Source organism: Eutrigla gurnardus (assembly GCF_963514095.1).
Source record: "Eutrigla gurnardus genome assembly, chromosome: 22".
Classification (NCBI taxonomy): Eukaryota; Metazoa; Chordata; class Actinopteri; order Perciformes; family Triglidae; genus Eutrigla; species Eutrigla gurnardus.
Genome location: NC_139933.1, coordinates 6,369,494 through 6,381,553, shown reverse-complemented (window position 1 = coordinate 6,381,553; position 12,060 = coordinate 6,369,494). Strand labels below are relative to the sequence as shown.

General features: G+C 43.8%; 2 protein-coding genes across 2 annotated transcripts in view; both read left to right on the top strand.

The window, feature by feature from the left end:
- bub3 (BUB3 mitotic checkpoint protein) overlaps positions 1 to 12,060 on the top strand; it is a 347,592-nt gene that overhangs the window by 33,217 nt on the left and 302,315 nt on the right. The gene's annotated exons all lie outside the window — the stretch shown is intronic.
- On the top strand, positions 4,336 to 9,318 carry LOC311032893 (G-protein coupled receptor 26-like). Its single transcript, XM_084039963.1, has 3 exons — positions 4,336 to 5,174; positions 6,041 to 6,154; positions 8,279 to 9,318. Exons 1-3 carry the CDS (start codon positions 4,507 to 4,509, stop codon positions 8,505 to 8,507), a joined length of 1,011 nt encoding a protein of 336 aa, XP_083896089.1. The 5' UTR covers positions 4,336 to 4,506; the 3' UTR covers positions 8,508 to 9,318.

The following is a 12,060-nucleotide window of genomic DNA, read 5'->3' as shown; positions in this document are numbered from 1 at the left end:
ACAGTTAATATTGGCAAATACTGATTCTATTTCCTGGGCTACAAAAATAATTTCCCTTCAGGGTTAAACTTTCATGTTTGCTGATCTACACTTTTAGTCATCACAGTAAAAAAAAAAAAAAGATGGATATTCTTCGGCATGTGTGTTGATTTCGATTAGGGTCAAATAAAGGTCAAAGGTCAAAGACTTTTAGTCGGTTATTCCATGCGGTATATTTTGATGGCACTCAAAACAGGATTGCTTTCCCCTTCAGATGATTACAATATGCTGGTTTGGATCCCAAACTGATTTAACTGGTGTCAGGAAGAAAGATTTTATTTCTCCACTCCGGCGTCGAGGAGAAATCTAATCAAGTCAACTGCTTTAGAAGAAAAAAAATTACACCTTATGCATTTCAACACATTGAAAGCGTGTAGCCTGGAAACATAGGAGACGATATAATCCCCCACTGTACGTTTATCTGGACGTTATTAAACCCGAGTCCGTATCAAGTCTGACATGTGGTACTTCGCCGAAGAACTGCTAATAAGAAGATCAATACGTTGGAGATTGTGTTTGCTTTCAGCTGATTGATACAGCACGGGCGTCAAAGAACGGCCGATAATGACACTGTGAACTCATCTGTGAAATAAACAGATGAAAGACAGAGAGAGCCTTGTGGTTGAATTGCTGTGACCTGGATTGGCTCCTCCAAGGGTGAAAGTGCAAAATCGTCATTTTATTTTTGGAAAGCGGAGCAAAGTTCTCTGGTATCAAACTCGACATCCCTTTTTTTATTTTTCTCCTTCTGTCAACAAAGGGAGAAATACAGCACTTTCCTGTGAAGTTCAGCTGTTTTACATAATTATAACATAAATCTGACTCCATCCTGGAGAAGACGAACAGAAAATATTTGCACAACACGGTCTGGCTACAGATAACAGTTGTAATCACTTTGTTTTATGGACCCAAATATTAACAAAAAGGCTAAAAGCTATTTAACACTGACATTTGGCTATTCACAGCCTTGAGCATGTTGTCACATTGCCAAAAACCCTCCCGGATCCATAATGAAAATAAGCTTGTACTCCATAGCCCGGCGCCTGTATTAACAGCGCCCTGGTTATGAATTGCTGGTGGCGGACTCGGGCCTCGGTGCTGGGTTTCCTCGACACCACCGAGGCTAATGTGAAATGACAGGAGGCCTCGGATTGTTCAGGAGGGTTTTGGTGGTGCACGGCTCTGCCAGGCAAGCAGATGGAGGACGTGGACAGCGGCCTCTTATCTGGGAGGCTTTTCTAACAATCGTACACTGGACTCAGAGAATTATGTTATTACATGATTGGATTATTGTCACTCCTGCATTTAAATGGAGCTGATTTGAAGTATTTCAGGATCAGGATGCATCAACGAGACGGTGTCTTGAATGCAAAGAGTAATATTTTCAATGCTTATAAATTGTAGTGTAAAGTAGTTGAGGAAAGGTTCGTTGCCATAGGAACAATACGTATTGTAGAAGTATTAATGACAAAATGGACATAAGCATCAAAAGTTGTTGGAAATGATTGATACCTTTCTGCTAAGCTAAGTTAGCCAGCAGCTTCACAACACGATCCAGTGATCCAGCAGCTTTAGACAGCTTCTTAGGCCCTACATTTTTTATTTTTTTAACAAACCTGTAAGCTGCAAAGGGGTTGCAGTGGTGATTACTGAGCCAGCGGTAACACGAAGTTGGCGTCTCAGCATTATCGTTAGCGGTGTCGACGCCTTCTCATCGCCTTCACCTGCAGGCTAGCTTGTTTAAAGCTTCTCCCTCCTGTCTCCACCCACGAGACCTTTTATATGCCAGAAGACCGCATGTAACGTAGTTAAGATGTGTTCAAAAGTCTACACTCGAAGGTGAGTTAGGGGAAATGTCGGAGCTTAAGCATACATGCAGGTTTAAGATGTACGTCGGCCTGCCAATCTGAGGGAAGTCATGTGTGGAATTGGAACTGGCAGCGAATGCAAATCCACTCTGTCACAGCGAAAAAAAAGGAGGAGCGCTGCAGGCTTTCTCTCATCCTACCGTCTCTCACAGTCGAGTCCTGCACTTGTTAAAGCCTCTGACAAGCAGTATTAACCTCAAAGTGCTGACTTGCACACTTGAAATGTTTTGTCTTACCAGTGAACACAAAGCCCCCCCCCCCCTTTAAAAAATAAAAAAATGTATTTGTTTAAGTTGATACAAACATCCATTTTCACATTTTTATACATTGAAGAAGACAATCAAAGAATGTTTCAATTGGATTAAAATGAGAGGTTAGCAATCGTTTATGGTGTGTGGGATTTGGCGACATATAGTGGTGATGTTGGAGATTGCAACCAACTGAAACTTCTCCTACGTGTCAAGCGTGTAGGAGAACTACGGTGTCCACCACGAAATGAGAAGGGCCGGTGTTTGGTGTGTTTGGTTTGTCCGTTTCCTAGGCAACACAATAGGTCTGCACTTAAAATTATGATAGGCACAAAACTGGAAAATCCCTCTGTAACTCATGTTTTGTGATGGATGGCTTGGACCTGGATTGACTTCATGAATGTTTTCCAGAGTTCATAATATTTCGTGTGTTTATGGTGTCTCTGATTAATCTGCTGTATCCGTTCACGGTGATATCGGGAGGCGTCAAAGCCGATGTGTACCACTCCAGTCCGGCCTCATTTACATGGATCTGCTTTGACATGATGCTCTCCTCAAATCAAGCCTCTTTCAGGTTGAATGAAAGAGCACAATACATCATCCATATTGATCAAAAGCTTAATAGGGATGTTTGATTGTTCTTCCGATGCATCCTTAACAAAAAAAACAAACCTTCAAGTCACGTTTTGTAGTGGAAATATCCCAGCATTCAACATTCAATCTCCATCCATATCACCCAGAGCTATATTTTTAGCCTGACAAAATGACTTTTTCCAAAGGTATTCTCCGTGGATCTGGCATTTAATTATGAAAGGAGTAATTAAAGCGATGCCTCCGAAAAGGCGCCCTGGTGCCTTAGATCAACCGGTGGCTCTGTGCTGATAAGACCTCTGAACTGACAGGAGGGAGCTTGTCTGCGGGCCAAGATGGTGCTGCATTTCAGCCTAATAACACCCAGCAGCTGGCAGGGTTGTCTGTCCTTTTCGCCTGCAGCCACATTCTCTTTTGCATCAGGACATAAACTCCACAGACATCCATACATGATGCATTTTAATGAGGCTCCCTTTCAAGGAAAATCCTTTTTTTCCCCCTTCGCTGTTCAACCTTTGTTGCCACCCGGGGGGAGAACGAAGAGAACACGGTGGCCTTATGCATAGCATCACATCTCCACAGTCAAACACAATGTGTGTTTGCAGTAACAATGACTCCTTCCGCCCACACACCCTGACTCTGACACCCCAGCCCACCCCTCCCTTCTCCTTATATTGCATCCACAACCACCACCTCCACCCTGCTCCAGCGCGGCTCACGTGCCACAGCACACTCCGATGAGCACCACCACGCTCCAGAGGAAAAGATTCTCCACACTCGAGTCCAGAGGGGCAGCAAAGTGTGGGGGCGTCATCCGGCTTCCAGGGAGGAAGGGAAGACGTGGCTCCTTGTCAATCTGATGGAGCAGACTTAATTAGCAAAAAGATATTTGAGCAGAGCATGAGGGGGAAGGAGAAGATGCTGCCGGAATGCAATGATGGTTAAAAAATCAATGCAACCATCCAAGCATGAATACATTTACCAATCAGTTGGATTTCTGACAAGTGCTTTTTTGCTTCAACCTGCATTTATTTGTTTGTTTTGATGATTTCAGTCTTCTGACAGTTTCCTTTCTGAATGTATTGTGTCTATTGTGTTGGCCTTTCTCTTGGAAATCCAATGGAGCTGTTAAAGGAGACGGACAGAGGTGTCATCCTTCAATGTGTGCAAATCATAACACTTTATTTTGAAAAAATAGTGTTCAAAGTAAAATACATTTAAAAAAAACACACATCAGATTTGGCATTTCATGTTTGACCTTTTTTCCCCCTGATTGTGTGATGGAAACTCTCGAGGGAATCCCTGCAATTTCCTCTTTTTTTCAAGTAGGAATCCCCACTTAACGCTTATTAATGTGCTCTGTGTTTTACTGTTCCTCAGAGGAGACGGGGGGGGAGAGATCAAGTAGCCCACACATTGTGCGGTGTGTGCGGAGAGGGGTGATGTCTCCAGAGCGCATCACAGGACGACAAAACCCCACCGCAAGACGCAGCGCCAGGATAGAGCCGCTTTGGCACGAGAGTATAGTTTTACAGGAAAATTCTACTTCCCATCATGCCGGAGACCTGACCATCTTTGCTGACTCGCAGACAGAGACGATGTAGTGGAGGGGAGAGGGGGGGGAGGAAACTCCACCGGTGATCTGGGGATGCTCGGACACGGTTATGGGTGATTTCACGTCGTTTTGCGGCTGCGGAACAGCACTGGAAATGCGCGCAAAAAAGTGTGGATAAGCGAGTTTTCGGTGGGGGCTCCACAGGATGGACACTGCGGAGGTGATCCTCTCTGTGTTGGTGGTTGTGATCATCGTGGTGTCGCTGCTGTCCAACGTCCTGGTGCTGATCTGCTTCCTCTACAACCCGGAGATCCGCAAGCAGGTGCCCGGTCTCTTCAACCTCAACCTCACCTTCTGCAACTTGTTGCTGACCGTGTCCAACATGCCGCTCACTTTGGCGGGGCTCGTGAGCAAGGCGCAGCCGGGCGGGGACGGCTTCTGCCAACTCGTGGGCTTCCTGGAGACCTTCCTGTCCACCAACTCGATGCTGAGCATGGCGGCGCTGAGCATCGACAGGTGGATCGCCGTGGTGTTCCCCCTGAGGTACCACTCCAAGATGCGCCACAAAGACGCGGCGCTCGTGCTCGGCTACACGTGGGCGCACTCCGCGTCCTTCTCCACGGTGGCCACCTGCTTCTCCTGGGTGGGATACCACCGGCTTTACGCGTCCTGCACCCTCTCCAACCCGAGGGCGAGCGGCCGGACGCAGTTCGTCACCTTCACGGTCTTTTTCCACTCCTTCACCTTCCTCCTGTCTTTTATAGTGCTCTGTGTCACATACCTCAAAGTGCTTAAAGTGGCACGGTTTCACTGTAAGAGGATCGACGTTATTACGATGCAAACTTTGGTGCTGCTGGTGGATATACACCCCAGGTGAGCCCCCTTTTAACGTACTGCTCCTTGTGTTATTCTGTCCCATTTGGAGAGCAAATACAGAAGGAAAAAAAAGAACAAACTGTACAAAAACTTATAGCTGGAGCCATCATTGCTGCTCATATTGATTTTTAAAGCCTGGAATGATGCTTTGCCATCTTTGCACTGTCCTCAATATTCAGTAGGGATGCAAAATCAGATTATATTCAAATGCCATTCGGAGTGATTGCTTTACTCTGCCTCTAAGAACCAATATATAGTCTGTGTGTGTGTGTGTGTGTGTGTGTGTGTGTGTGTGTGTGTGTGTGTGTGTGTGTGTGTGTGTGTGTGTGGTTTACCCCATCTTGTGGGGACATAAATCTCATTACAAAGTCACATTGTGGGGGACTTGCATGCATTTTGAGGACCAGATGCACGTCCCTATAATATAAATTGTTACATTTTAGGGTGAAGGTCTTGGTTTAGGGTTAGGATTCGACTAGCGGTTATGGATATTAATGTAAGTCAATGTAATGTTCCCTAAAAGTCATGAGAGAGAGAGATCCATCTGTGTAAATGTGGCTTCATACTGTAGTTCCTGCCTGTCACTCTCACTGATGACTCCCATCCCGTTAAATATCACCTGTCACCATGACATCACAGCCTTCAGACTCACACACGACCTGTTGTCATTCTAATTCTGGACGTGGAGATTCTCTCCCTCTCGCGTCACATCCGTGTCGTTGTGACGAATCCATTATTTCACCCACATGAAATCCCTGCATGCCAGAAATTCAAAAGAGAGACGCGCACCCACTCCTGGCTGTCTGGCACAATGTTCCCCAGAGACACGCTCGTGGCCTTCAATGTCTCCCTTGTGTCTCCAGCGTTCGCCAGCGTTGCCTGGAGGAGCAGAAGAGGAGACGCCAGAGAGCGACGAGGAAGATCAGCACCTTCATCGGCACCTTCATGCTCTGCTTCGCTCCCTATGTGATCACAAGGTGAGAGAGACGCGTGCGGATGGGGAAACCACGCTTGCACACTGCGGCGTGGACAGCCCTTTTGTTCTGCTGGTATACCCCAAACCTCCTTCCTCCTCCTCCTCCTCCCCCTCCTCCTCCTCCTCTCTGCTTACTCTCCATCCACACCGGCCAGAGTTGGAAGATGAGATTGGCTGACCTTGTGATAAGTAATATGCCTCTGCTCCACTGTTGCTGCTGCATTAGCACTTTTCTCCTCAAGTTCGCCGGGTGCATCAGTTAGTTATAGGTGGCATCCGCTCGCATCAATCACTGGACAAAGAGAGGATGTAGCCTGATGCCTTCAGGCTGTGACACACAGAAGTGATGTACGAGTGGACGTGTGAGAAGAATCTTTCTGTGTGAAATCATACAAAGGACATGTGAATATTAAATATATAGAGAGTGTACAGGGAGAGGGAAGAAACCTAAGGATGGCAAATTCATTAACTCTACTATGAACGATCAGAATAAGATAAAATGCAAATTAAAGGCGTTAATGTGTTCAATTGTCTTCTAAAGTCACAGTTTCATTAACAAACGTCACATTGTGTGATTTCCTGTTTCTATAATAGATATTAGGTATTTATCTTGCACTCTAATTGCAAAAACAAGAGCTGTACACATAGAATAGAATGGATCTTCTTTTGGCTCACAGGATATAATTCTATACAGTTTGCACCAAAGTGCTTTGTACTAACAGGAAATGACCCAATAGACATCCATCAAATGATGACTTTGGAATAGTTAAACATCCACAATTATTCTCAAGTATTTGACATCTTTGAGAAGCTCCTCCCTTTTCTTCGGGTGTTGCATTGTGGGAGAATAGAACCCATCAGTAGCACTCAGTAAAATAGACACACTGTCTGGTTGGAGTACAATATTTTACTTATAGAATCAGCATGTAGTGTGGATTATTTGTTACGCTGTAATTTTAACCAAATGATGAAACTAAATGAGTTCCCCTGCATCTTATTCACGGTATATATCTGCTCATAAGATGCTGATGAAGATGGAGATTAGATGGCTGTGTGGAAGGATATGAAAGGATCCAGAAGATTTTGCTCTCTGAGTCTTTCATTCACATCTTTATTTAGAGTCTTAAATTGGAAGGATCTCAATATTGGCTCTTTTCTTTTATCCACTCGGTGACGTCACACTGTTGTGTTACCAGTAAACTCTCAGTAATGAATGACCATCGCAGCAGCTCTCATTCTATGTAGGCAGTTTACTAATTACACTCTGAATATATTACGCTAAAAGCTCCTCCGATGCCTTTTCTGAGACCCGTTTGCTGTCAGGGTTCATCGTGTAGTAAAAGCCCCGCTGTGTGCGGTGGCAGCTGACTTAACCTCCTGTTCGCTCAGGTGCCGTGGAGTGTTTTGACAAATGCCGGCGATGGCTACCGGCCCATATAAGGCCAGTGTTAATGTGCTGACTGAGCTTGATTGTGGACAGAGTAATCATACAGAGTGCAAACGAAGAGGATCAGTGATTTTTCCCCCCCCTTTTTTAATACATTTTATGACCCCCACGTATGGTAAAATGGGTTTTATACTTGAACCGTAGTCTCTTTGAGATGCAGACAAACAGGCGAAGCTCATTATGTGGCTTTTTAAATCAAATATATTTGATGTACAGAAGGGTATTTATTTCCCCCCTCCCCCAGACTGCTGGAAGAACTCACTGTCCTCTCATCTTTCGGGGTTTTCTGCTTAGACCCTCAGTCTAATACTGTATTAAATAACAATCAGAGTTAATTGGCTTGTTTCCAGACACTCATTACTGCTTAGACAGGTCTGTTTTATCCTTCCGCTGGCTCTGCCTTTCTCTTTTCTGACATTTATGCTGCTGGCTGCAAACGAGGGATGAGATGAAGAGTAGCCTCACAAGGAGTTTCACTTAACTGCTGCCTTCATTTTAACCTTAATAACTTAGAACTGAAACCACTACATGGGGTATCAAAGAATACCCCTGCACCCAACGATACAACTATATGTGTTTCTATTTCTGCACAATAAGCCAAGGGCATGCATGCTTTTTTCCAGCAGGTTGACTCCCCCCCCTCTCCTCTCACCACCCTCTCATTGTGCTTGCCTGCAGGATCGTGGAGTTATTTCCAGCGGTGCCTATCAACCCTCACTGGGGAATTGTCTCCAAGTGCTTAGCTTACAGCAAGGCAGCCTGCGACCCCTTCGTGTACTCCCTGCTCCGCCACCAGTACAAGAAGACGTGCACTGACATCATCAACAGGCTGCTGAAGCGGAGCTCCCTGAACGCATCCGGGCGCGGCCACGAGAACCAAGTACACAGCATACCGGCCGTGGAGTGAACAGAGGGGGGGGCGAGCGGGCTGATGTGGAGGTTTGACCCCAGACAACTGTCATGGAGGCTGATTTTTTTATCTTCAGTGAAGAAGAGAACGGCGTATTGGTTGTTCCCCGTCCACGTCTGCTTGAATTTGCTCTGACATGCTCGAAAAAAAAACAGTGACAAGGGCAAAAACCCCTGCACAGGAATACCAAACGCGCTCGCATACTGAGTTCCCAGAACAGCACATCAGCGCAGTGAACTCGCGAGGACAAATAAGCAACGGCAGATTTCACATCCACCTGGAGAGACAGATGTGCTCGCCCAAGAAGAAGGGCCAGCTTCATCATTCTAACAGGAGAAGCTCTCAGTCAGATGTACGATACACTGATTTTGTTTAACGTATATATATTCAGATTATCTTTTTGTTTAAAGGATAAGGACGTGGCTGTGTGTTTTAGACTGTACAAAGTGTTGTTTATGTAGCGCTGAAAACTAGCCTAACCAAAAGTTGTATTACGGATCACACTTAACAAATTGAAGGTTGTTTTATTTTTGTAGTCCACTGCCTTGTGTGCGTCTCTCTCCGTTTCATGAACACAGCTTTGAAGGACTGAGCGACCCCGGCCGAGTTTTAACGCGGATAAATAGGCCTTCAAACCGGCTGCCTTCGCTGCACGATGACTGACGTGTGCCCCTCAGGTCGGTCAGTCAAGCGAAGCGTGACTGACTGTACTCGGCCGTGGTTCGTGCTCACAGAGAGGAATAACCCCCCTAGGGACCGCCTCATGCTTTGTCACACATTTTGGGCGAGACGGACAGGAAAGGAAAATGTATATGGTGTCTTTATTTTCCTTCATATGTATGAAAAAATGTTTTTTTCTTTGCATAATGTTTATTTTTAATGAGAACTGATAGATTTTACTCTCAATAGATACATATTCTGTATATTTATTTAGCCCCCACTGCTTGTAGTAGTTTAGGCATTTCTTCAAACTTAAAAAGCCCAAGAGCCCTCTCGAGTGTTATCTGACTTACATGTGTTATCCGCTTTTTGTTCTGTATCAGAAGACGGGCAGCTCTGTATCAGAGGGCTTTTGACCGGGCTGCACTTGTTATAAAGTCCACATACTGTAGATAGAGGTGCTTCAATGCCTTAGTTCATGAAAAACGGAAAATATCACATATTACAAAGCTTCTTTTGATAGATTAGACGGTCCACGAATGGGGCCAAAAAGTGAGATACTGAGTGCCAAAATGATCAATGATGCCCAGTGAGCCAAATATTAGTAGCTGCACTTCATTTTTTCTTTCTGTAAACATAAGAGAAGATTAATAATAATATTTAGAGCTACCTAATTGATACATATTTGCTTTTTATTAAGTGTTCATGAGTTAAAAGTTGAAGATGACACAGAGGAGAAGCGGTTGTCTTGGATATATGATGCATTGGGAAGTACTGTGTGACGCTCCGAGACAACCGATGCCTTACATTCAGTATTATATGATGGTTTATTTTCATTTTCAATGGCATATGGATATCTTGAACTCTATAGAAAGGGTTAATCAATGCCTTACTCACCTTTGTTCATTAATCATCATCTAGAATCTGTGTTTCTGCTCCCCGTAGTCATTTCTCCTCGATGTTTTTGCACTCAAGTAGTTATTTTTAATCACGATGGTAATATCTGGTATATATAGGTCAGCAGATTTAGATAAATGACAACGTGAAAAGTATTTTTGGGTCTTTTTGTACACGTAATTTATGAGGAAACTGTATATCCGTTTGAGTGTTCATGAATGTGCTGCTTCACATGCAAGTTAAGTTTGAACTGTTGCTGAAAGGCGATGAATTGAGTGTAATATACCTCATGTTTTGTTATGGTGACAGAGTTGACTGCCTGAAGTGTTTTTTGTTACGTACTTCCTAATTTATTAAACCACTGGCTCGACGCTGCTGGTTTGATGGTGGTGGTGGTAAAATGTTTTTCAATTTAGACGGCTTAATAGAAACATTTTGCTATTTTAATCAAATTAAAAACAAAGTAATTTAGCACAAACCAAAAAACATGGAGTATGCTTTTGTTGAAAAGTGACAAAATGATTATTTTATTTGGGTAAAAATAATTATGCACCCAAACGTTAGGATGAAATGTTTCATTTAACGCAGCCAGTTTGTTTGTTTTTTCTCTCTCCGCTTCTAAAATTAGCAAATCGGTCAAAATAAATCAAAATGAACTGCGCTGGTTATGTTCACTGTAATGGAGTAAAAAAAAGAAAAAGTGCAGCTTTTTGTTTTGTGTGTTTTTAATAGCTTTCAGACAACAGTGGGGCAGAAATCTCACTTATATCAGACTGACGACACTTCTTAGTGGGATCGAGGGAAGTAAAGACGGACACAGGAGGCAACATCTCACCCCGTGATAAATCAGTGCAATTCAGACTTTATTTTCTCTACTGCAATCAGACGGAAGCCGTTTTCCTGTTCACACCGCGGCTCAGGTGGTAATGAAACAACATCAGCGGCGGGCTGAGTTAGCTGCGAGAGATTCGGTGCACTGATTCGTCACCACGAGAGTCCGTGATTATCTTCAGGTAGGTGGCGCTGGCTGTAACACGCGGCTTAATCATGGCTGACCCGACCGACCCCCCCGCCTCGAGTGAGAAATGAACCACAACTCGGAGTGAAAAGTGGACACCTCGCTGTGTAGAAGACAGAATGTTTGTTGTTTTTCTCTTCATGACTCTTTGACTCAGCTCCAGGAATCAAAACCTCAGAGATCCTTATTCCTCCTAAATGTGTGAAGGGAAAATGACACAATAATCCAGTCATTTGCTAAATGGCAGAACATAACATGTTGACAGGTATTTGGAAAACCATTAAAAAAATAGAGTGTATAAAAAGGCCAAGAATGAATGTTTTGTTTGTTGGATTTTTCCATTTATTCAAATAAAACACAGATGAAGATTATGAGTCCTGCATTGTGTCAACCAAACCCCCCAAATCCAAATAAACCTCTCTTGGCTTTTACCTCCACATCCAAATGACATGCAGGTGAATTTGGGAGAACTGGGACGAAGGATCCAGCATGACTTTGTGCTTTCATATGCTGCTCCAAAGTGTTTGGCTTAATAGTGTTTTTTGATTGAATTATTTTAATAATAAAAGTGCAGATTAGGGTTTGGAGGACACTATGGTGGATGACTTTTATTATATTATACATAAACTCTATATAAAATGAAGGGCAGCTAATATGATGCACTCAGGTTCCAGGGTCCAGGGTCCAGGGTCCCGATACTGCCTCAGTATCTCATTGTCAGTTTTTACCCAAATGCAACAGGGCCTATTATTGATTCCATTTATCATTAATGTAATTAGTTACACATTTAATGTTTTTGTTTGTTGTTGTTTTTTTGTTGATGGTTTTATTTGTTTAACAAGCGATGCAGTAATAAAAAAATCACATCTTTCCCACACAATTGCTCGCCCCACTGAGCAGAAGTTAGAAATAATAACTCCAAACACCTGTGTTTCCAGCAGAGGGCTTATCAGCTACAACGCCAACACCTGTGTG